Source organism: Aphelocoma coerulescens, chromosome 1, assembly GCF_041296385.1.
Source record: "Aphelocoma coerulescens isolate FSJ_1873_10779 chromosome 1, UR_Acoe_1.0, whole genome shotgun sequence".
Classification (NCBI taxonomy): domain Eukaryota; kingdom Metazoa; phylum Chordata; class Aves; order Passeriformes; family Corvidae; genus Aphelocoma; species Aphelocoma coerulescens.
The window spans coordinates 76,049,146-76,073,234 of NC_091013.1; the positions used below are offsets into that span (position 1 = coordinate 76,049,146).

Below are 24,089 nucleotides of genomic sequence, written 5' to 3' on the forward strand. Positions count from 1 at the left end.
AGGCAGGTCGTGGAGCCTCCCTCTCTGGAGAGATTCCAAACCCACTTGGCCGCGTTCCTGTATCACCTGCTCTAGGTGACCGTGCTTTGGCAAGGGGCTTGGACAGCATAATTTCCAGAGGTCCCTTCCATCCCTAACCAGTCTGTGATCCGGTGAGGCGTTCCGGCGCCCCGAGAAGGAGGCGGTGGCGGGCGCTGGGGCCGCCCCTCTCCCGCCCACTGCGGCCCGCCCAGGGCCCGCCCGGGGCCGGCTCCGCAGCGGCGGCCGGAGCTGCAGCCGCCGCCCGCCCGTCGCAGCGCCGGCGCTGCCGCGGTGCCCGGCAGGGAAGATGGCGCCGTCCCACGTCCTCAAGTGCTGCCAGAAGGTGCTGGCCTGGGTGCCCGTGGCCTTCATCGCCCTGGTCGTGGCCTGGTCCTACTACGCCTACGTGGTGGAGCTGTGTGTGTGTGAGTGGACCCGGGAGAGTCGCGGGCGCCGGGAGGACCCTCCGCCGGCCACCTCCTCCCCTGCGCCCCGGCGGGCTCGCGTCTCCCTGCGCCCGCCTCAGGCTTTCGCTCAGGCGGCGGGAGGAGACCCTGCCTCGGGCGGTCCCTCGCTCCCTCTGGGCCGGCTTTACCTGTTGTCCTCCCGTCCTCAGGCGCCTCATGGCGGCGGGATCCCGGCCCGGGGCTGCCGGTGGAGACGCGGGGAACGGGTTCGGGGTAGAGGAGGAGGCCCAGGCAGGGGGTCCGGGCTGCTTCGTCTGGGGACAGGGACTTCTCAAGGGCTCAGCCCCTCGTGGCTCCCCGGGAGGAGTTTCCCCTCTGTTTTACTGTTGTTCATCCGTCTGATGTATCAGGTAACTCCTTATGGGTGTATAGGGGGGTCCCCTCCCTCCTTTTAATTAAGAAGCCGTGTGCCATTGAAGCATTATGAGGCTGGAAACATCCAACTTAAGCGGGCTGGGGAAAGGATTTAGGGCTTACGGGATTTTGTCAGGCCGTATCGAGGCTTTCTGGACGAGGGCTCGTCTTTATATAAATCTGACTTGCAGCCGATGTCGGTCAGGGTGATATTTACCCTTTACTGTCTTCAGGAGGAAAGTTCAGTTCAGGAGGATGTGACTTTCTCTGAGCCGGGTAAATGGCGGGGAACTGTGATGTGCAGTATTCATCAGACTTGCTGAAAGTTGGAAGCAGCATAGGAAAACTAAGGAACGGGTTACTGGACATTTGGTGTGTTTAAGTGAGGAAGCTGAAATGAAGAAGGACCTCAAAAGTACGAAGAACTATTTTAAGCTACACATAGGTCTGCCTAGTATCTGTATGTCCTGGTACTACTTGTTATTTGTGTAAACTACATGCTTTGATATCCCTAGCTAGATACCCTAGCTTTGATATCCTAGCTAGAAAAAAAAAGGTTTGCATGTACTTTATATCTGTGTAAACTGGTACAGACAGCCTTCCATGAGAAATATCAGTTCATTTTTTTGTCTGCAATGACTTAGTATTTTGGATAACTTTTCTGTGTGGTGATGTTATTTCACAGCCTTTTGTATTTAGAGATCTGGACTGGAACATGAACCACTGGCAAAAATGTTACTTGAACTTTAAATAGTAGAGACATAGCTGTAAAATAATGCTTGTTGGGGTACTATGTGAAATATTGACATGAGAGAGTTGCAAATATGTCAGTGTATCCAAACTTGCCAAATTACTATTGTTCAGTTGTCTTTGTGAATAAATAAGTTTTTTGGGAAATCATGTTTAAAACTGTGAACATTTGAAAACAAATTTGAGTCAGTCTACTGGAGGTCTGGGGCATGGGTAGCAGTAACAGTAGTCCTGAAAGGGGCTGTGTGAGGTTATAGACTCGCGTTTTACAGGTTTTCTGTACCCACTACAGTCTAATTAGTATGACAAAAGGCAGATTAGGGCTATTCCTAAGAAAAGAACAAAAACTCAGTGATTAAGAGACTTGCCTAAGGTCGCACAGGTGGTCTCTGCGTGAATTGGGAACAGAGCCTCAAGCTCTGGGTCCCAGCTCTGTGTCTTGGTCACAGAGTGGGTCAGGACTGGGTGCTGGTGAATGATTTCTCTATCGTAGAAATAGAGAAGCTGCAAAGAGCCCTTCTGAGCTCATTAGGGTTTCGTTTGTGTGAAAATTATTGAGAAAGTTGGCTTCTGTTGATGTGAGAACTTTTGCGTCTCTAAGTCTGGCACTTTTTGGTCACGAACCAGCTTTATTAATGTCTGCACATACAGGCTTTTAAGAAAAAGTGTCATTTAATAAGCAAAGTACTTACTGACTTCTGTTGCTGTCACCGAATTTTTCAGTTGTTACTTGCCTAAATCATGCTTGATGGCCAAGGATTTTATTTGTCTGTGAGTTTTTTTCTGTTGTGAGTTTGGGTCTTTTTGTTGTTTGTTTATTTTTAACCAGTTGAATTTCGTTTACACTCTTGAGAAAAAGTCATCTCACCAAGGGAGAGGAAAAGGATTTTGTGTTTGTGTCTTTTTTGCATTGTGGATTTTTTTCCTTTGCATGTTTTTACTCTGCAGTTGAGTTCGAACCAGGACTGAGAGGATTTATAGCAAAATACAGGATTTTCTGCTTGTCTTGGCAGGTATGCTTTCTTTCTGCCGGTGCTCCCTATGTTCTGTTTGTTTTGGGAACTACTGCACTGTGCACTACAAAGAAGAGCAAGGATGTGCCTCCAGCACACGGCTAATGAATGAGGCCTTTGCAGATGTTCACATGGGGCGGGTGCAGAAGCAGGGCTTATTGCTTTGGTAACAGGCTGATGTGTGCCTCGTAAAGGAAAGAGAGATGGAGGAAAGGAAGCTTTAGAAGAGAGGAGACACAATAGAAAATTTCGAGTAAATACTCGGTAAAAGAGAAATTGAAACCCCACAGACACCAGTGTTTTCTCAAAGGTTATTCTTAAAAATTCGATTACTATTGAGACGTGATGCTGATAAGGAAGCGGGAAGTGGGAAAGCCTTTATTTCCCCAATTATTACTTCTTCCTGGTTTGGTTTTTTTTTTTTTTTTTTTTCCATGTAATCCTTGGTCATTTATTAAAGGTTAAGCATATATTCAGTTAGTAGATCAAGTGGGAAGCCAGGGTTAGTGTAGTATCATAAAGTGTTCCTAATAAAGTAGGAGATGGTAAAGTTGGGGCTTTTTCTTTTGTCACCTCACCCTTTTCCTTTCAGTTTTGCTTCTCTGTGCTGTTTGCCCCACCCTCCTCTGATGGGGTGCGCAGATATTGCTCAGTGTCTTGTGGTGTCGGATGGACTCAGGCTTACCCTGTAATTCACTGCTAGTATGTATTTACTGGGTTATGCCTCTTCTGTAACCCTAAATTATATTGCATACTGGCTGTGAACACCGAGGAGGACTGGTGTGGATAAGATGAAAGGAGACTCATGAGCTTGTCTATTGTTTTCCTCCCATGGGAACTGCCAGCATCCTTCTGTCTCTATGAAGATGTTGAACACTGGCTTGTTTAGACCACTATTGCTGTGTAGTTGTGATCCATCAAGTAAAATAGCTATTAAGATAGTTGGAAAGGTGAAAACAGCCAAATGTGTGTAAGTTGAGGGAATGTCAGCAGAGTGTAAAAATTCGGTGAACACATGTAACCGAAGGAACTGCAAAAGACTCAAGGCAACATCTCATTCAGAGGGCTTTTTAAAGTGCTTTGAAGTAGAAAAATCTGAATGAACACTTTCTTACTAGACTATTTCTTCTTTTCACACATAACTTGCCCAGAGCTCTGTTTGCAAGAAAACACACCTCACAACACATGAAGGATGTTGCAAAATAGCTTTTTGTTAAAGACCATTTCATGTGCTCCTTCGTGTTATCAAAACATGTTTTGCTTTTCACATTGCTGTTGTAAACAATGGCTATATTATGCTGTTGCTGAATTGGACTGATTGTGTTTGCTTACCACATCCCTCAGATGCTCAAAAAGAGTAAAGCGCTTCTCTTGTGGTTCTCTTTCGTTTGTGGCTGACTTGTATCTTATTGTCTGTCCCAGACATTTTGGTAGGTGATGGGCTGTAATACAGACTGGTCAGAGGGTGGTCACAGGACACTGTTTTTGACGTACATAGTCGGAGTTGGTGGGTGAAGCCTGCTCGTTTCTTGTAGCAACCCTTTTGCTAAAACACTAGCAGACTTTGGTAGTGCAGTCTTGCACTGAGAAAAAGAAGAGGAAGTTAACTTTGAGTTGTCTGCAGCTCCTAACTAAAGTGTATTGACTGGTGTTATTAAAAAGAAAAAAACTAAAAATTGATCAGCTTAGCTTTTTACTTCTACACTGAAAACTCTATCTTCCAAAAATCACAGCCCCGATTCTTCCCCTTGGCCAGGACTTTCAAGAATAATCACTTGTTTTACATATTTATAGGCTAAATGTGAATGTATGAGTGTTTTCATGCCTCGGGCTCTGCAAAGTATGGAAGACTGTGATTTTGAAAGCTATGGGAGCAACTAGTTGTATATTCTTTTCATAGCATCTAGTTGCAGAAGGTTTGCTTTTTTTTGATACAGTGTAATGTCTAGGGTGTCTAAAATCCTGGCAAACAAAGCAGTTTGTAATTTAGAATGCATAACTTCATGTTAATAGTACAAATTACACTCCTTGCTGTTCCAGGAGACTGCAATGTCTCTTGTCAGTAGGGAGCTAGCTCTGATTTCCCCAAAGCACGGCCCTTATGAGAAGCACATGGTGATCAGTTGTAATGCTCCCATCTAAAGAATCTGTTGCATAAACAGAGAGAAGGTAATTCCATCTGCCTCCTCCAGAAGAAATCCCTACTGAAAATGCTAATGCAGTATCTCTCAAGCAATGGTAAGGTGGTACCAACAGCAGTTCTGATTTCAAGCTACAGAAAAACCTGAAGTATCAGCACCGAGGTACAACATTTGCACATTAAACATGTAAAAAGCATTTCCATAGGAAAAGAGGGTTACCTTTCAAGAAAAGGAAAGGAAATTAAACAGGTTAGATCATTAGTTACAGTTAACTATGTTTACATGCCTCTCATGAATTTAAAAATATAGAAATGGAACCACTCTGCATACACTTCATTTTGTTGTAATCTCTCAGCATAAGCATGCATATTATCATCTTAAATGAGAGCCTTTTCTGATATTATAAATAATGAGAATTCCTGTTGAGGTTCTCAGACTGGATACAAATTATTGGAAAACTAAGTGCTCGGCTTGGGGAGAAAGATTATCTTCTATGGTGCCTTACACTGTATTGGTCATACTAGTTTACAGGGACAGGTGGGCATGTGCCTTTTATATGAAAATGCAATCTGCTCTCTTGGCAGTCCTCTAATGAAAAAATTGTTCCAAGTGCAGCAGCCTGGTCTCTTGAGGAGCTGTCTTGTGTCTGCTGTTTTTTCTGTCATCAGAAGGCCTCCATCCCTCTTCTCCCTCCCAACCCTCTATCTGCAGTGCCCGCCCCAGCCCCTGCATCTGCTAAACCACTCCTGACAGCTCTGCAGGAGTTCGCATCTTTCCTTGATCCCTAATTACCATTTGGTCAAAGAGAGGTGTGGTGCAGTGGCTTTGGTGTTGCTTGGCTTGCTCAGGGGACTAGGCAGAAAATGAGCACCTGAGCTCAGAGCAGCTCTCTGCTGCCAGGGAGTGTGGGTTTGTCTCTTCTACCGTCCAACAGCTTTGATGAAACTTAGTGGTGCACACTTTGTGTGAGACCCTCACTGAGCCTCAGCACTTGTCTGAAACTGGTCTGTGAGCAGGATGGTTTTGCAGTAGGGTAGAGAAGGGGCTTAGGGAAAGCAAGAAGCTGAGTAAATGTCTGAGCCAAAGCAGGAGCTCTTCCTGTGGTTTTACTTTCTTGTAGCCATGATGCAGTACTTCCTGATTGCCTTTCAGATGTGGACTATAAAGCTTTTCTTCTTGCTTTGAAGGGGCATGGATAGAATTAGTATTTAATATTATGGAAAATAACTTCTCTCAAATTTTTCTGTGGTATCAGCAGTTGGAGATTTCTTTATGCCTCTAGAGTTAGAACAGTGATCTAAATGTCACTTTCATTTTTAATCAAGGGTTTTATGTTACTTCATCACTTATGAGTCTCTGTTTTCCTACAAGATGCTATGGATAAAAGGACCAGAATTTCAAGCATATATTTTCAGTAGACATTACTTTGAGGTCATTGACCCTCTACATACAGTGAACTTCAGGTTTTCTGTCTGGTGAAATTTTAATAATTAAAACTTTGTTCTCTATTGGCTCATATTTTTATGAGTTAATGTAATATGCTTTTCATAATCAAAGAATTTACAGTGTTAAAAGATGGGTGTCAGAGCTGAGTTCTCATATACCTGTGATAGTTGAAATACTTGAATGGCACTGGACCTGCTTTTACTCTTGGAACTCAAGACAGTGATGGAAAATGGGAGCAAGATTCTAATGGTCTGCCTAAAATTGTGCCTGTAAATGCTGAGGGTTCATGCTGTTCATTTTTCACCCATTCAGTACATCACTGTTCAACAGTTTGCTACAACTGTAAAAGTTTATGCTGGTTTAACATGTACTTTCCTTACAAGTGTTACAAACTGTAGGCTCCTGAAACAGCTTTTATGGAGTTTTGATCTCAGTCATTAACTTCTTCTAGCTGATGCATAATCTTTCTGTAATAGAATGAGTATCCTTTTTTTTTCCTCATAAGAATGTATGAAATTTAATAGAAACATTTGGGAAGTAAGCGCAGACAACTTTTTTTTTTGTGTAAGCTGAATCTTCACCAAGGTATGAATCGGGTATAAAAGAGATAATGAAATTGTAACAAATTCATTTGTTCTTTTAGCCACTTCCCCAATATTACCTCCTTCTGATTTCACTAAACTGTTTTCTGTGGGATGTGCTTAACTCCTCCTCTCCTGCATCAAGAAACAAACAAGCCAGATTTTTCCCACTCTTCTGCTTTCCCTCCTCCCCACAATCTTCAGTGGAATACCTAATCTTTGACCATCTTTTCTAATCTGTGCTAGAAGTCAAGTTCCCCCTCTGCAGCATTTCAAGCCTCTGCTTTTCCTTTTTTTCCAAAAGACTAAATGGCTCATCTGTTCCTTTTTCATCTTTTCTTTTGACTCTTAAAATTGTCTTGTGAGGTTGTCAAAGACAAGTGGATCACAAGAGCAGCATGCTTTCCCTTTGCAGTTTCTGCAGCAGTCTCTCTGCTGCTATGGATGGTGTGGCATTGTCTTGAATGTGAAGCATGGAACCATTTTAATCATACAATCTACAGAGAGATTGAGTGAGGGTTTCAAAGAAGCATTCTTTTATTTGTGGTATTTCTCTTGTGCATCTCGATGTGTGTTTGCCTGCAGTGTGGGGGATTTTTATGTATCTCTTGTGAAGTGCTAAGCACAGAGATAGCTGTTTGGGATTGTTTTTTTTTTCCTTTTATTAAACCTTTTTGTGACAAAAAAAAATTTAGAGCTGCAAGTAATTAATCTGTAATTAGGCAAGATGCCAGTGCAGAGAGAATGAAACAAAGTTTAGATTAAATGTAAGTAACCTTGAAAGAAACAGACATTATTTGTTTGAGGAGACCTAAGCAGGTAGTTATTGTATAAGCTGGTTTGCAGTTGTGTGGTGGACTTAAAACATATGTCAAGTGCCTCATCTACTGCCTTGTCATGGCTGTGAATGCATCCCCTGTCACTGTACCATTCTTCATGCCAAGTAGTCATTGCTTTTGGCTTTGTCAAGTTTGGATTTTAAAAAAAGAGAGAAAGGAAGTGTATTTCCACAGCGCTGCGATTGAAGGCTTTCACGTCTGTTGGTTTGTGACCTGCAGATTTACCCTGAACATTGCAAAGGAGCCGAAAACTTGGAGCAGAGTTTGGTTTCTGTTCTGTTTTGAAAAATCTTATGTGACTAACACTCACATGGGGTTTTTTTATAGTATCTGAAAATGGATGCAATGGATGCAATGTATGCATAGGATTTTTGGGGGGATGGTTTCTGTGTGTGTATATTTTCATCTGCTGCTCCTTAAGTTTCATGTTGGGGGATTTTAAATAATTGTATTTTTTAAAAAGCTTGAGTTCAGCTTAGTAATTGCATACAGAGATATTATGGCTGTGTTTCATGGTAGATACCTGCTGAGATAAAGCTAAAGCAGCAAGTGGTGCAGTGAGTAGGCTTGAACTTTTGTAATAATTCATAATTTAGACAAATAATAAATTTTGACAGTGGAAAGCTTAAAGACTATTGAGTATTAGATTCAGTTATTTTTTCTTTTTTGTGTGGCTTTTTTCTGTTAACATCCTCAAACTTGTAAATATCCTATGTTTCTCACTACTTCCCACACTTAGGGAACCCTATTGCCAAATTAAGAGTGGAAACGGGAATCTGTTTATGAGTAGAAATGCTCTGGGAGAGCTTTTAGGCACATGCAGGGCCTCAGGAGCTGCGCTTCCCTGCCTCACCTGGCTGGTTTTGTGATAGTCTCCCAGCAGCATGTGACAGTGCTCTCCTCCTGCTGCATGGCTTCTCTGGAGTCTTTAGGCCAGTGGATGCACCCCCTGATCCCATCCCAATTGATGTTTCTGTGTAGCCTCTCAGGAGACAACAGGTTCAAGGGTCTGGGCCAACTCACACCTAGTTGTAGGTGTTTAGAAATAATCACTCTCCTGATCTAACTTCCTACAACTCACTGTGGTCACTGACTTTTGTGTTAAACCAGCAGCAGTCGTTTCTTGGACACCACAAGCATTAGTTCCCACTGGAGTGCCCTACTCAATACCTGCAACCACGGATGTTCTTGCAACTGTGTTACAGGATGTGATCACCTAGGAAGATGACAGAAGTTAATTCTCTTAGTAGGAGTCATGCATGCATCAAGCCCTGCTTGTTTCTTGTTAGGCAGTGTGCCAGCCCTGCTGTGTTACATCCAGTGCTTTGCCCTGGGAGCTCTAATGCATCTCTGCGGGGCAGCAGGGAGAACTGTTTCTCCCCTTGGCACACACTGCATTAGGATTTAGAGTATTCCAGTTGACCTTCTTAGAGTCCTAAGTTAATGCTTTCCAAGAATATGTGGCGAACTGTCAGCAGGCAGGTGAGCTCTGAGGATTTTTTTGGTTTCATTTATTTGCTGGAAGCAATAGTTACTGAATGAGAGCTCTATAGATGATAGGCTCTGCTCTTTCGTATGCTTGCCTCTGTTAACTCTGGAGTACAACTAAGATTTAGTCTAGATGTTCTGCAGTATCCAAAAATCCCTTTGCAGTGGCTCATACAGTCTTAGTGCTCTCACTTTTTCATATTCCTAAGTAGTCTGGTACTTAAATGAGACCTGGAACAAAATGGTGCAACAAAATGGTGTCCTGGTCTTGTCCTCTATCCATAACTTTCTGTCCTTTTATTACCAGTGGTTTTTTCTCTGCAGCATCTGGATTTTTTTTAATGCTGCTGGGGAGTTGCTGTTATTTCTTCCTTTTTTGCAATAAAACTAGAGGGTGTAGATTTAGTTACAGTCAAGCTTTGTCTCAAGATGTTTCAGTCTAAGTAAGGTTTAATGTATAACATTTTGTTTTACAAAAAGAACAAGCAGCAAAACCTCCAGCATCAAAAGATGGCAGCATTTGTTATCAACCAACTTGATAAGCCGTATGTGAACAGATTCCCTAAATCACCAAGAGAAGTCTTTAAACCTTTATTTATTCCATAAATATTTTTATAATAATAATTTTAAAATACTAAATATTTATTAGTATTTCCAAGTCCAGTATGCTGAAGACAGGAGTTCCCCATCGCTACTCTCCCACAACTAATATACTTGTTTTTAAATTACATGTTTTTCAATACAAAACTTCCTTAAAAGGCTGTGTCCAGGAGCTTGGCTTATTAATATCTTGATAGGAATTAATGTAAATTACATTACTGGCTGCTCTGTTGCCAATGGGCTGTTGGCTGAAAATTAGCTCTTATCATAGGTAGTTCCTTATTTAACCTCAGGTGGCAAATACCAGTCAAAACTGACCAATGTTGCAAGCTTGAAACTTCATTTAGGGAATCCACTGACACAGTGCATGGGAGGAGGTCAGCTTGCTGGGCAGTTTGATTTCTTCCATTACCCAGTGAACTTGGTGACAGCAAAATCTTCCTCTCAGAAAACAGAGCGCCTAATACTTTGTAAGGAGATTTACAAGGAGGTCTTTATCCACAGAGTTTTGCAAGGAGATTTTATCCTGACATTTGGGGAAACACTTGTTGCAAACTAGGCCAGTAAGTAAGCAAGGAAATACCTGATTTTGGAAGAGTCTGAAGCCAAACATGAAGAAGGTGCCTGATTAGCAAAGCAGGTCCCTCCCGGCTGCTGACCGTTCTCACTGCTGGATGAAGGTTCAGGTCTGCAGGTCACAGCAGCTGTGTCTGGAATTTTTGTTCTCCATGAACTGACACCTCTGCCCTCCTGCTATCATACCTCACAGCTGTGTGGAATGGGTAAATAAAGACTGTTGCTTATTGTCATCTGTCTGGTGTAAAAGTAAAAGGATTTACTAGTAATGTCCTGAGCCATAAGACAGCTTTGAGTGACTTTTATACTCAAGGCAGTTACTGACTGGCAGTCACAAACTGCAAATTAGTGTTCTTTTTATCAAAAAGAATTGGTAAATTGTTAATTATTTGAAAAATACTGTATGAAAATATATATTAGTTGAGTGGATTTTTGCTTGCCTTAGTTTTTGCTTTAAATATACTCTCAGTTTCTGGTATGACCTGCAGAACACCTTATCTTGTGCAGGGTGTGTAAGACAGCTCTGTACAACATCATGATACTGGCAGTTTGTCAACACCAGGTGATTATCCTGTTTGTCACTCCTATCTCTTGCAAGTGTCCTAGTAGTGTCAAATACAGAACCACTGAGTTACTCCTAACACAAAAAGCATTTTCAGATGTGCAGATACTTGAGTGTAGTGTTACTACGAGCTTGATCTGGGTAGTCTGAGGATAAATACCTCTCCTTCAAGTGTAAGTATAATTAATTTGTGGTGTGGACATTACCTAGCTCCACTCAGATGCTTCTGAGTTTCCATGCCTTTCTGTCAATTCTGTTTTTTCCTATTCTCTGATGTGCTGGAGGGAGCAGAGCTCACTGACTGATACGAGTAAGAGCCCTCTTTGTCTTTCAAGAGGAAACCAGGCTTTCTTTTGGCTCTGTCTGATAGCATAAAGGTAATATTGGAAGAAATTTATGCACAGCACTTCCATGCTACTGAGCACTAAAGCAGTTAGGAAAAAGCCGAATTTTTGGTAAAGAATTGAATGAAGTCCAGTAGTATGAGTAACCAGCTGAAGAAAGTGTGTAGAAGTAATGCTAGGGTTTAAAATAAATCAAAATGCAAATAAAATGAGCAGTGTCAATAGTGATTAAATAGCTGAAGAAAATCAAGTTACTTTAGGGGGTTTTTGAGCAACTATGGTAAATTGAAAGTGAGTAGTGCTTATTGGGGAATAGGGCTTCTCAGGGACAGCAGACCTGGTACATTGCTGGAGCTGAATGCTAACTTCATATGTAGAAAAAGCCTTTAGTTATTTGGGCTGATACATCTCTTAATACACTAGAGTTGGTACAGATGCAAGTGTGGGACTGAGGTTAAGACCTGGTGACACTTCCTTCTGCAAGCTGACCAGGTTTTGAAATAGTTTAAAAAGTGCAGGCATCCTTGCTGAGAAGACCATTAGGAGACCTTTGGTATAACTTTCAAGAATGTTTTGTAGATGCAGAGGCAAAGAACCATCTGTAGGATTTTGTGGGTTCCAGAAGTCAGCTGCCTTTGTAGCTACGTTTTTGAACTGTGGAAGTGGTAGCACAGAGTTCACTGTTCCCATAATACATGGCAGAAATGTTCCCAGTTGTCATAGCTAAACTCATTGCTAAATGTAATTCAGTACCCAAGAAGTATCTTGCATTGGTTATGGTAATTTCTGCTGTAGACTGTTTGTATTTATGCATATACTCTCTGCATTGAGGCTGAAAAGACCTTGGCTAAATAAAAAGCTGCTTTATTATTGTGATAAGAGAATATTTTCTGGGCAGCAAGCCCCTGGCTGCTCTAAATTACTTGTTCTAGTGAAAGAATCGTGTTCATATTGTTTAAACCATGAAACAAATCATAATGATGGCTGGTAACAAATAACAGAAACATTCTGCAGTGCAGCTTGAACTGCCTTATTTGAAATATTAATTCATTTTATCTGTCCGTGTGATAATGCTTCTTTGAACCCTGTAGCAGTGGGCATGGCAATCGTGAGCTTGGGAAATGTGGTCATAAAACACAGAGCATTCCTCTTTGTACCAGTGTCTCTTCCTGGCTGCATTTTCTTCCTGCTTTCTCCTCCCACCCCACATTTCTCACACACACACACTACCTGCAGTGCCTTTGAAGGCATCATTTTCTGATCACTTGAAGTCACAAGGCAACTCTATCGAGTGCTCTTGCTGAGCACAGGGTGTGTGAGGAGTTTGGGCTCTGGCTCTTGTGCTTTAAAGCATTGGCATCCCTGACAGCATTTCTTTCCCCTCTCATGACTGTGCCTGACCCAGGACAGTGAGAGGCCACTCACTGCCATTCCCCTTTCAGCCCTGAAATGCCCTGCTGTTTGTGGTCACACAGGCTTGCCTTCACTGGTAGCTCAAACATGACCCCAAGTGTCTGTGAAGGCAAGTGCTCTCTCTTGCTGTTTGTCTGCCGGGGGGAGTGGGTAGATGGTTAAGAGGGGTAACTTTATACACCCTTGCAGCAAGAATTGTCCACCACAGGTCACACTGCTGAGACAAGCATAGTGTTAGACCTGGCTTATGGTGCAGCCATGCTGCAGCCCAGCCCCAGGCAGTGCTGCTGCTGAGGCACATGGTGTGGCAATGTGACTCCTCATGCTGGCTCAGCACAAAGGGCTGTGGAGCCACTTCTGCAGCACCATTCTATAAAATGTTGCTTTCTGAATTCCCTGGCAGTGCACTGGGAGTGGGGAAGCCTGTGTCCTATTCCTGGATAGCTGAAGTTGAAATATATCAGTCTAGCACCACATGAAGGTAAAACATATAGCTTCAAATTCATATTCAATGAGTTCATATAGCTCAGATTTCTGCAGAGGACATTCATGGTGGCTGTTGCAGTGGTTGAGTCCACTGCAGGAATGACCATGGAGCCACAGAGCCCCAAAACAGTGGAGGTCTGCTGGTGGGCAGGCTCAGAGGTCTAAGACCATCCCCTCTTTACCCCTTTTAAGTCCATGTTCTAGATAGTTCTCCTTTCCTTGATACCCCACTGGTTCCCGGCTCCCTTGTTCCACCCCTCGCCTTCCCCAGTGGTCACTGTCCTGTCACCCCACATCCTCTCCACCCCCTGGCCCCCAAAGGATAGGCTCTGATGTTCTGCCCTCCCCTGATGCCGATCCAGATAAAACCCCAGACCCCTCAGTGTTCTGTGTTCTTTGTCCCTGGGTCCCTTTGAGTGGGGACCCCAATAAACCCCTCAGAACTCCATACAAAGGACCCCTCCTGCCTCTCTGTCCCCGGCGATGCAGCTCCCAGCAGGAGCTGTCCGGCTCTGTGTGTGTGAGTGGCTGTGAATATCCACCAGCTACGGTGGGTCAGAGTGTGCCCGAGCGTGTTCGCGCAGCACCCCCGGGAGCGGCTCCGGCGGGATGCAATCGGGACGGACGCAACGCTCTTTCCGCCCTCCCACGCGCATCGCGTCAGGTGGCAATTGAGTATGTGGTTCCTGGACCCCCATAGCCTTTTAGCAGGGACCTGGCAGCATCTTCCTGCGTTGGCTTTTGACTACATGATTCTGTCAACTCAGTCATCTTGAGTCATTTGTCTAAAACAACTCCCAGCTGTTAAGGGAGGAGAGCGCCTAGTGGGTGCCTGCCAGTTGGGAAATAAGAAATAGCTCAGTGAAAAGGTCACAGAATTAAGGCTTTTAGAGAACGGTGGAGAAGTGCTAAGGTCTTCGTGTTCTGTTGCTGCCCTGTGACAGAAGCCAAATGAGTATTTGCTCAAGGAAATTTACTCATTGTCCTGCTTGTATCAGTACTGTTTCTACCAGCTTCTTGTGAATGATTAAGGTCTGCATTTGCAAATGGAAATTATGTAACCATAAAATCTAAGTTACACTTTCAATAAAATGACATTTTCTGAACAAATTGAACGCGTGAGATGATGTCAGTGGTGCTTGCCTTTGCAGGCAGGGCAGTGCCTGTGGGGGGTTTCTGTTGAACTTCAGTACTGGTAACTTCTGGATATATATGTCTGTATGTGCATGTGTGTATATACACACATACGTATGTTTATTTATTTATTATTTATTTTTATCCTTTTCCTTAAAAGCTGAGAAAAGTTAAGGCTATGCATCTGGTGAAGGGATGCAATTGCACATTTATCGCTCCTTCTTCCCACCCTTGAGGAATGTCAGCCAAAAAGTGAATGTTATTTTGAAATTTGTGGAAAGGCTGTAATAACTGAAGTATGACTCCTGCTAAGAGCCACTGTGGGCGTGGATGGGGAAATAAGCATAGCACTTCCGTAACAAGATCAGTTCTTGTCCTTTGCTGTAGTTCTATATTAGTTGGAGTTGAATTTCTTCCTCTGCAGGAAGCATATCTAGCTATGGTTGGAACATGCCTTTTAGGGGAGTAAGAATATGTGATGGGGGGAAGTTTGTTCCAAGCTTGAAGGCAAATGTCTTGTCTTTTAGCATGCTTCCTGCGAGGTCTTGGGAGATCATTGCACCTCTTTGCCTCAGAATAGAGAGATTTGGTTTTTTCCTATTATGCAGTGACTTGGTAGATGCTTAAACGCTTCATAGCAGCCCTGAAAATAAGCCTGAAACTAAAAGCAAACCAGCTCCCTAACATATTTTTCTTTCAGAGATGAGATATTCTGAGAGGTTTCCTTGAAGCAGCTTAAAAAATACTCCAAAACTTTCTGAAGTTGACATTTCTATCAGTTCACACTCAAGAGGAATGCTTCCAACAAATGACATTTTCCCCCAGTTTCATTTGTTATACAGCTAATGATGTCCCTGTGTCTGCAGGATTGTTTCCTGTGATAAACTGTAGGCTTCTGCCTCTTTCATTCTTGTGACCTAGGTGAGATGAAAGATAACAGACAACAATTTGAGGAAGAGTATCTAGGAAAGTGTAACAAGCAACTGGGGTCATGAAGGAAAAAGTGTCTTTGCTGCCAGGGGTCATGCTAGGTGTCTGAATCAAAACTAAGACAACTTTTTCCTCTGTGAAAGTCAAACATGCAATTTCCGCTTGTCCCCTAAGTGGACGGGGTTTTAAAGTACATTTGAATGCAGCCTAATAAAGGCTGTATGGTGTATTTTGGAGGTAGTATTCTGTAGAAAGTGATCCCACATACTTCAGACTGTGTGCTTCATCTTGCAGGGTCCCCAAAACATTGGGAGGTCCAGTGTGTAAGCTGCTCAGTGGACCAGCTGTGACAGCATGTTGCTCCTGTACATCCCTTGTCAAGCTGCAGCAGCATGAAGTTCAGTGTAGGCCTACCTACCTCTCTTTACAAGCACGTTTGCTGCACTCCTTCCTTAGACTGATTTTGGAAACCCTGAGGTAGCCGAGGTAAAGCTCTGCACTGCAGTCAGACAGACAAGGCTTGTTCACTTTGTTCGACTCCCTTGGTGCTATAGCACTGAGAGGTTGAATCCTTTTAAATTCTGAGGCCAGAGTGAAAATTCCGTGTGCCTGAGCATGCAAGTCCCTGCTTCTGAGCTCTTTGCACTGAAGTAAACTGCAGCTTTCACTGTTAAGTCATGTTTTACCCTTCCCTACCTGTATCTTTCTAGAACTTCTTAAGTTCTTCTCACAAAACCAGAAACTTAATACTAAGAAACCAATCCAAAGGATATTTTTCCTTTTGTAGCTGAGCAATAGACTGATGTGGCAATATATTTTACAATCCTCAAAAGAGCAGCTGTTTTACACCACTTATGTTTCTGAATTATAGACAGTTTGTGTCGATTGCAGTGCTTAAGGCACTAACTTTTGTTGGTGAAGTTTCACATGTGATAAAATACTATCCTTTTCTTTTTGTCTTGCTTTTGCTTGTACAACCTGTTCATTATTTTGAGTCTTCAAACATCAGATTTGGCTCACAGTTTTGTTTTGTGCTGAGAGCAGAAAGGAGGCTACAAATTAAGCAGTGCTTTAACCAGAATTACTTACAAAATGATTTCCTGAAGTTTTACAGGTAGCGATGTTCTCCCACCCCCAAGAGAGGATAATTAAGAACTTTTTTATATTTCTTGTCCAAGGAAATACATGTTTATGAATATGTGCAAAGGTGTTTTCTTAAGATATGAGGAGCCAAAAACAAAGCTAAATCTAAAGTACTTTTAATATTTTTTTAAGTTGAGCAAACAGCCATACTCTGAAAGCTTATTTTCCTTTTCACTTTTTAAATAATTTTTATCTTCTCCTTGCATTGTTGAAAACATTTTAACTGGAGAAATAACACACTAGTAAAATTTTAAGCAAAAACACTCACAGGATTTGCTTTAAAAATAATTTGACTTCTGAAGCATGCAGTGGAGTTTCAGACAGAAACATGGGAGCAGGCTGTGCAAGTATGCGTAACTAATGTGAAATGAAGCTGTTCTTTAGGATTGACCTCCTTGAATTTGAAGCCAACATTGTTCTATTCCAAATGGTAATTTCTTCCTTCTTTAGGTGGAAGGAACCAGAACCTTTTCCATTAACTTCACAGAGGCTTCTGTGTACAGACAGAGGGTGGATATTTGATGGAAAGGGAGGGTGGCAAGAAAGAAGGAAAAAACCCTAAAACATGTCTGAACAAAAAGGGGTCATCCATACATTGAGATATCGTCTCATTATGCCTCTTGTTGCCCATAAAAAGAGGCATGGTTGCATAATATAGTTGCAGACCCTTTCCCTGTAGGTATCTACAGATAAGCGACAAATGCCACCTCTGTAACAAAGCAGCCCTTCAGAAGGAAGTCTGCAATGCACACTCAAGCCCTGCAGATTTAAGACTCTAGTGTGCATCTGGAAAAACCTCTTTTGAACTGTTACACAGGTTAATGACAGTAGAAATATCAGAGCTGGGAGAGAGGAAGCAATGTGTAGTGAGGTAAACTGCAGGAGGCATGGTGTGCTGTATTAAGATTTTGCTCATGCTGGTGACCAGAAGCTTAAATTTACTGTGTAAGATGGAGTCAGGAAGGATCCTTTCCTCATTGAGGTTCAGTAATTCAGTGTCCGAGGAAGAGATCCAGCAAGGGAAGTGATATGAACACAGCAAGTACAGCAGCTCTTTGTTCAGCATCATACCTGAACTGATAAACTAAGTCTGAAGGTTTTGAAGAAGCCTGAAGGCAGGAAGATGTACTAGCCAGGCAGTATACAAGGTAGATTTGAACAATGGAATTTGCTGTTGGCGTAAAAGGAGATGAGGCTATAGGAGATAAGGAGGTGGAGAGATTTTAACAATGCCTGAAGAATTCAGGTCACGGGAAAAAAAAGCAAAAAATAGTATGCGACAGGAAGAGAGAAGTGGGGGGAAGAAATTAAGAGAAGGAAGTAGGTTACATGTAACAGTTTCACAGGGATTTCTGTAGGAGCTTTAATTTCCTTTTCTGCTTTCCAGTGCTGTTGACCATGAAAAATTAGTTAGGTGCATATAGGAAGGGGAATAAGCATAATTTCTGTCTAATTATTGTCTGTGGAGTGCGCTCGCTTCATTAGCACAGGGAACTGCATCCCTTCAGCTCTTCCAGTAACTCACCAAGCGTGGGCAAGGGCTGGCAGGAGGAACACTGACTCCTGTTTTACCCCGGTGTTGGGTGGGGAGGCCCTGCTAACACCTGAAGTATGCTTTGGAACAAGTCGACTGCCTCGTATATCTCACTTTTAGCCAAACATTTAATTCTGTATGAATTTACTTAACCATTTTTTTTTCTCTTCCAGTTACTATTTCTTCAACTGCAGAAAAAGGTAATTTTTAAAATTTTTTATGAATATGTGAATAGGTGCTTTGCATGCAAATCCTAAGGGACATAGAGTTTAAATGTACTCCTTTATGTGTGAGCTCTGTGTAGTGAGTAGATTAGTGCTAAGAAACAAGGTAAATATTGTACAGTTGAGTCTGTTTTGTGTCTAATACCACAAACTTGGGATGATGACAAGACCTGTGACTAATGCAAGTAATGCAACTATGATTTAAGTTTGCAATTATTTTTAAATGGGTACCTGCTAAAAACAGAAAAAGGAGAAGAGAGAAGGAACTGTTGCAGATCCAGAATTCTGTTTTCTGTTTAGGCCTGTGGCCTGAAAGACTTCTGAAAGAGGATTAATTTTTGTTATAGCGCTTAATATTTTCCAAACAGCTCACCAAATTCCTCAGAATCCCATTCTTAAGGAGTAGTTAGAATTGTGCAAAACACAACCATTTCAAAAGTGGCTACACATTATAATTTTAAATTTCCAGGTCAAGTGTTTGAGGCCTTGTTTTGAGAAATTTTAATCTTCATATTGGCTTTAGCAAGGATATGCCACAGGTGGTAGTACACGGGATAGAGATACAAACTAAGAAAAAAAAAATTCTATCATATTATTGCTGGGTTATTTATTTGGGAGATCATTTCAGCTTATGGGGGAGCACAAGTGGTAGATTAAGCACAGATTTGTATTTTAACTATCTACAGATGGCTGTTTCAGACTGGTAAGAGGTTCTCATCTCTTAAATATTTTGCAAAAGAGCACAGAACTGGAAGCTAATCTAGCAGTTTTCTTCCCAATGAACATCGACCAGAACACTGTAAAAAGAAGGACTCTTGATGGAAGTTGTTGTTTTTCAGCTTCTAATGGAGAGCTGAAAGAGTAGGAAAATCTTCAAAATAAACTGTAAGCCATTCAAGGGGTGAGCTTGTGTTACATTGGATTTTTTCATCCCATTTCACAGCTGGGCTTTACATAGACTTCACAAAATTCTGCAAGTTGCTGCTGTGCTTGCTGTTGACTTGTAGATGAATAAGTTTTACGTTCTAATTTCTTCTGGAAAGGCAAGATCCATGTCTCAGTTAAGGAAACCTGGCAATGTTTTTGTCACATAGTCAGATCTCTATTTCAAATGCAGTGCCTATCTGACTGAAACAGGTTCTTCTAAATCTACCAGAGAAGGAAAATGTGAGATTAATTAATGAGAGTGACGGTATCACTGGAACCTGTTAGACTCTTAATAGCTGTCACCTGCATGCTGCTTGCACCTCCCATTCTGAACCATGTCATAGGCATCCTGTATGCATACATTTATCAACCATGAAGGTTGATTTTCGAATGAGATGTGAAGTCTTTTTTTGTTTGAAAAGAAAGCTGGCATAAGTTTTCTAAAGTTCTTAAAAGCCAGCTTGCGATAGCCAGGAATCAACATCAGAAGAGTCAAAAGACCAAAGTACCAGGAACATTGCTATGCAAATCAATAACATGCATCTTAGCAGGTGTATTTTGCTCCATATTTTGGTTGTAATAAGTACTGCAGTAAAATGATTTGAATATAACGACAACTTTTGATTGAACTAGTGGCAATTTCTTCACCCCATTAAAGTTCATTTTTTCTTTGTAATTTTATATTCTTGTCCAGTTTTATATCTGTTAGGATAGGGGAATAAAGTCAACTCTGAAGCTCTGTTAACAGTGTAATATACTACTGTTATGTATTAATGCCTCCCTATAATCTGACTCTGCCTTGGAAGTAGTATTAAAAATTATTCAGAAAAGAATGTTAAGGGCAAATCTTAGGAGGGCTTAGCATATTTTAGAAGAATTCTGAGAGCATGTCTTAAGACACTGTCTTCCTGAAGCCATAAATTGTGGTATAGTATGCATCAGTGCCTTTAAAAAGAATTGACTTCACTTGGTCACAGCATGGCACCGACAATCCTGGATTGCCTTAGTTTAGCCAAGACTTCCCTTGTGACTCTGAGTCTGGCTAAACTGGCAGATATTGGGGTTTGAGGTTTTTGTTGTATTTTTTATCTAGCTTGTAATTACAATGAACTGATTAGGAATGAATCTGGTCTACATTTGTACTGGAAACAAATGCAAGATGCTTCAGGGAGTAGTCTGTAGAGGAGCTACTGATACCCAAAGTGGTGGGTAGGTGGAGTGCTAAAGTAAAACTGTCAAAAATGGTATCTTCCCTCCCTCTCATTTCCTGGGGAGCACTGACAGGACAGTTATGTGTAATCACAGTAGGAGTGGCAGCATGGGAGTAGGAAAAGAAGCAAGAATTTATTCAGAGTGAAGCCAGTATGGACTGCCAATTGCAGGTTCTTTCCCTGGGTGGTGCCCATCACTGGCTACTGAGTACTGACCCTTGGTTTTTAATGATGGTGACAGATCGCAGGATCTCAGTTACATGAGGAGTACAAGAGCACTTTAATAGCTGCCTCTATCTAATAAATACTGGTAGCACTGGCACAGATCTGTACCCTTCACACAGCTGGCCATGGTCCCTCTTATTCTGTGTTTTTTAGGGGCATTTACAGCCTGACAAAGCTTTGAGGTTCTGATGTTTGATGCACTGTGTGTGCACTAAAAATAATCCTTCAAAAGAATCTGAATTCTGGGGTGATTTTTATGGACAGAATAGAACTGTTTACTGTGTGAGTTTTGCTGTGCCTTGCCCTCCCCTATATCTCATTTCCTCTTTCCTTCTATTCAATTTCTCTCGCCCTCTTTTCCACCTAAGTTCTGGTGTGTGCCACTGATTCCACTCCAGTTTCACATCCTTCTCTCCTCTCTTCCAAACCATTTTCTCATGCTTTAATTGCTTAACCATGTGTTTGAATGTACAGTATATTTTTAATGAAAGACAATTCCTAATTATGTAGTGCCTACTACAGTAATACACAATTTCTTTCCTATTAGGAGACAGTTTTAGGATGACTTTAGAAAAAGGTTTTGTTTGTTGCTTTTTCAGTAAGCTCCACAGCTGAAAATCTGCCAAATCTGCCTCTAAGGTTGGAGGAATCAGAGGCAAAGTAAAAAGCATAATTTTCTGAAGAAAACTCAAATGCAGTTTTTTGTTTTCATTGCAATAAACAGTGAAAATCCTGAAAGATGATAAATTAAAGCCATGTCTTCTCTGACTGTGCACAATCATTTTCTGAGCTGTTGGAAGTTCCCAAAGTTTTGAACCTTTTTTGCCATCCATGAAGTACATCATGCAGCTTCCTAAAGGATTCTATCTGTACAGAAAAGTAGGTCAGGTTTCCTACTTACTGCAACTGAAGATAATATAAATATTTAATATGACTTTTCTAAGACTTGCTGTTCTGGCACAACTGATCTGTTTCCTCTTGACAAGTGATAAAAGAAACCATTAGAGGAAACAAGAGTGGAAGGAGCTTCCTGGGTCATAAGGTCTGGATTTCTGGTCTTTAAGACAGCCATATAATACAGACTCATTAGTAAATCGTCTGAGCTCCCTGCTAAAGCCAGCTACATTTTGTTGCCACTGTGACTATAATAGGACTTTTCCAGCTTGTATTTCTCAGGTGATTTGAAAGAGGATAATAAAAATCTTTAACTCACAGCTGGCATGACTGGAGTGCAGTACTCTCCAAACCCCTGTTTGGGGATTTTTACTGTCATTGATGACCAGTGCGTTCTGTAATGGTACAGTACTGTGCTTTTTCTATTAGAAGTAGAAATTAAGTTGAATTATGTAGGTCAGTAAGTAATCAATACTGTGTGATAATCTAGAACAGAATTACAGTGACGTCTTTATTCAAAAAGGTTAGTCACTTACATGCCAGAAGTGAGGATGTGAGGCTGTGTTCAGTTCTGGGGTTTTGTGTTTTGGGGTTTTTTGTTTTGGTTGTTTGTTTGTTTGGTGGGGGTGGTTTTGTTTTGTGGGGGCTTTTTTTTTGTGGTTTGTTTTGTTTGGTTGGTTTTTGAGGGGTGGGTTTTGTCAATTTGTTTTTTCCTTCAAAATCTGTTTTGGAAAGTTCAGCAAGGCCAAGTGCAAGATCCTGCACGAGTCAGGACAATCCCAAACGCAAGTACAGGCTGGGCAGAGAATGGATTGAGAAGCAGCCCTGGGGGAGAAAGACATAGGGGTGTTGGTTGATGAGAAGCCCCAGTGGCTCAGCAGCACGTGCTCGCAGCCCAGAAGGCCGGCGGTGTCCTGGGCTGCATCCAAAGCAGCGTGGGGCAGCAGGGCCAGGGAGGGGATTCTGCCCCTCTGCCCTCCTCTGCTGACACCCCACCTGCAGTGCTGCATCCAGCTCTGGGGTCCCAGCAGAGAAAAGGCATGGATCTGCCGGAGTGAGTCCAGAGGAGGCTACAAAGATAATCAGAGGAATGAAGCACCTCTCCAGCTGAAGACAGGCTGAGGGAGCTGGGACTTGTCATCCTGGAGAACAGAAGGTTCCAGGGAGACCTAATAGCACCTTCCAGTACCTGAAGGGGACTACAGGAGTGCTGGGGAGAGATGTGTTACAGGGGCATGGAGTGATAGGACAAGGGGGGAATCACTTCAAACTGAAAGGGGTGTGTTTAAATTAGGTATTAGGAAGGAATTCTTTATTGTGTGAATGGCGAGGCAGAAGCAGAGGTTGCTCAGAGAAGTTGTGGATGCTCCATCCCTGGAAGCATTCAAGGTCATTTTGTGAATCTATCATAAAAATGTTATTTCCTTGAGGTAGAACAGCCATCACATTTGGCGAGTGAGGGTGGGTGTTTAATTTTTTTTAAGTGAACAGTCCTAGAGTGCTAAGTGGAGTTGTTGAGCCCTCCTCAAAGATCAGGAGGCTTATTTCTTGTTCTTTTCAGCTATATTCACCAAATTCTTATTTGTATTTTATTGCAGTTGTCTACCTTGTGGTTTTTCATCTGTCATTTGTCATGTTTGTATGGTCCTATGGGAAGACAATTTTCACATCTCCTGCAACCCCCTCTAATGAGGTAACTACAATGTTAGAAAAAGTGTCAATGCCTTTTTTATAAATAGCTGAACAGTTTTCAGTGATGAAATTTGTACTGTGTGATTCACCTTGCCCTTCTCATTATCTAAAATAGAACAGCATGACAGTGCATCATGAATGAAAATGATCAAGTTACTCTTAAAATACCATATGCTTTGTGTAATGACATTTCCTTATATGAAATGTGTGTTTAAATCATCACAAGTTTGGCAGTCTTGTACAGTGCCATGCTATGAAGTAGCTTGCTTGAAGCCTGAAATTTTTAAAACTGATAAATGAAATGAGGTGACGACATTTTTATATTTCCTTTTCAGGCAGTTTGGACCTTTGTTTGGGTAAGAAAGGGTAGTAATGCAATGTATACTTATGACCTTTAGGACTGAACCCACTTATTAATCAAGGGTTAAGGTTGAGGAACACTGAGACGTGACTACATAAAGAAGCTTTATATAATAGCAAAAGAATGCATGATGACTGTAAGAAGTTGTGTTTTGAAAAAGAACTATATTAATTCCAATAAGCCTGAGATGGAATATCTTGTTTTCTATTTTCTCTAATGTGTGTGTATGTAAGGATTAAATACTGGCACTGAATTTAAAATACTGCGCTTCTCTTCCTTGTTTTTACAAGGCTTTGAGACTGCCTAAACTGTTTGAGGCATAGGTTGCTCTGTGGGGGTTGAATTTTTATTCTGTTTTTGGCAAGACTGACATTCAGTGCTAATGTCAACCTTAAACATTCTTGAGAAGAGTTATTCCCAAGCTTCAAAGAAAAAGCAAACACTGCTCTGTAGTGCTCAATTATGGCTTGGAGATCTGTATGTTAAAGCCAGAGAATATAAAGTGTAAAAAGCTAAACACTATTCTGCTGTTGAGCTAAGCAAAAAGTCTAAATGAAGCTGTTGAAGGGTCTGGAGAGTAAGTCCTGTGAGGAGCAGCTGAGGGAGCTGGGGGCGTTTAGCCTGGGAAAAGGAGGCTCAGGGGAGACCTTACTGCTCTCTACAGCTGCCTGAAAGGAGGGTGTAGCCAGGTGGGGGTTGGCCTCTTCTCCCAGGTAGCAAGTGATGGGATGAG

At 41.9% G+C, this 24,089-nt stretch overlaps 1 protein-coding gene across 4 annotated transcripts in view; it reads left to right on the forward strand.

The window, feature by feature from the left end:
* Window positions 1-247: 247 nt before the first annotated feature.
* Window positions 248-24,089, forward strand: part of ZDHHC20 (zinc finger DHHC-type palmitoyltransferase 20) — a 49,167-nt gene continuing 25,325 nt past the window's right edge. For 2 of the 4 annotated variants that reach the window (XM_069013632.1, XM_069013643.1), the window contains exons 1-3: window positions 248-446; window positions 17,996-18,022; window positions 22,902-22,996. In XM_069013632.1, coding sequence (XP_068869733.1) covers window positions 329-446; window positions 17,996-18,022; window positions 22,902-22,996 — 240 coding nt within the window. In that variant the 5' untranslated portion in view covers window positions 248-328. Of the gene's footprint in view, window positions 447-717; window positions 839-17,995; window positions 18,023-22,901; window positions 22,997-24,089 lie in introns of those variants that run through there. The other 2 variants (XM_069013665.1, XM_069013654.1) reach the window with 2 other exon arrangements.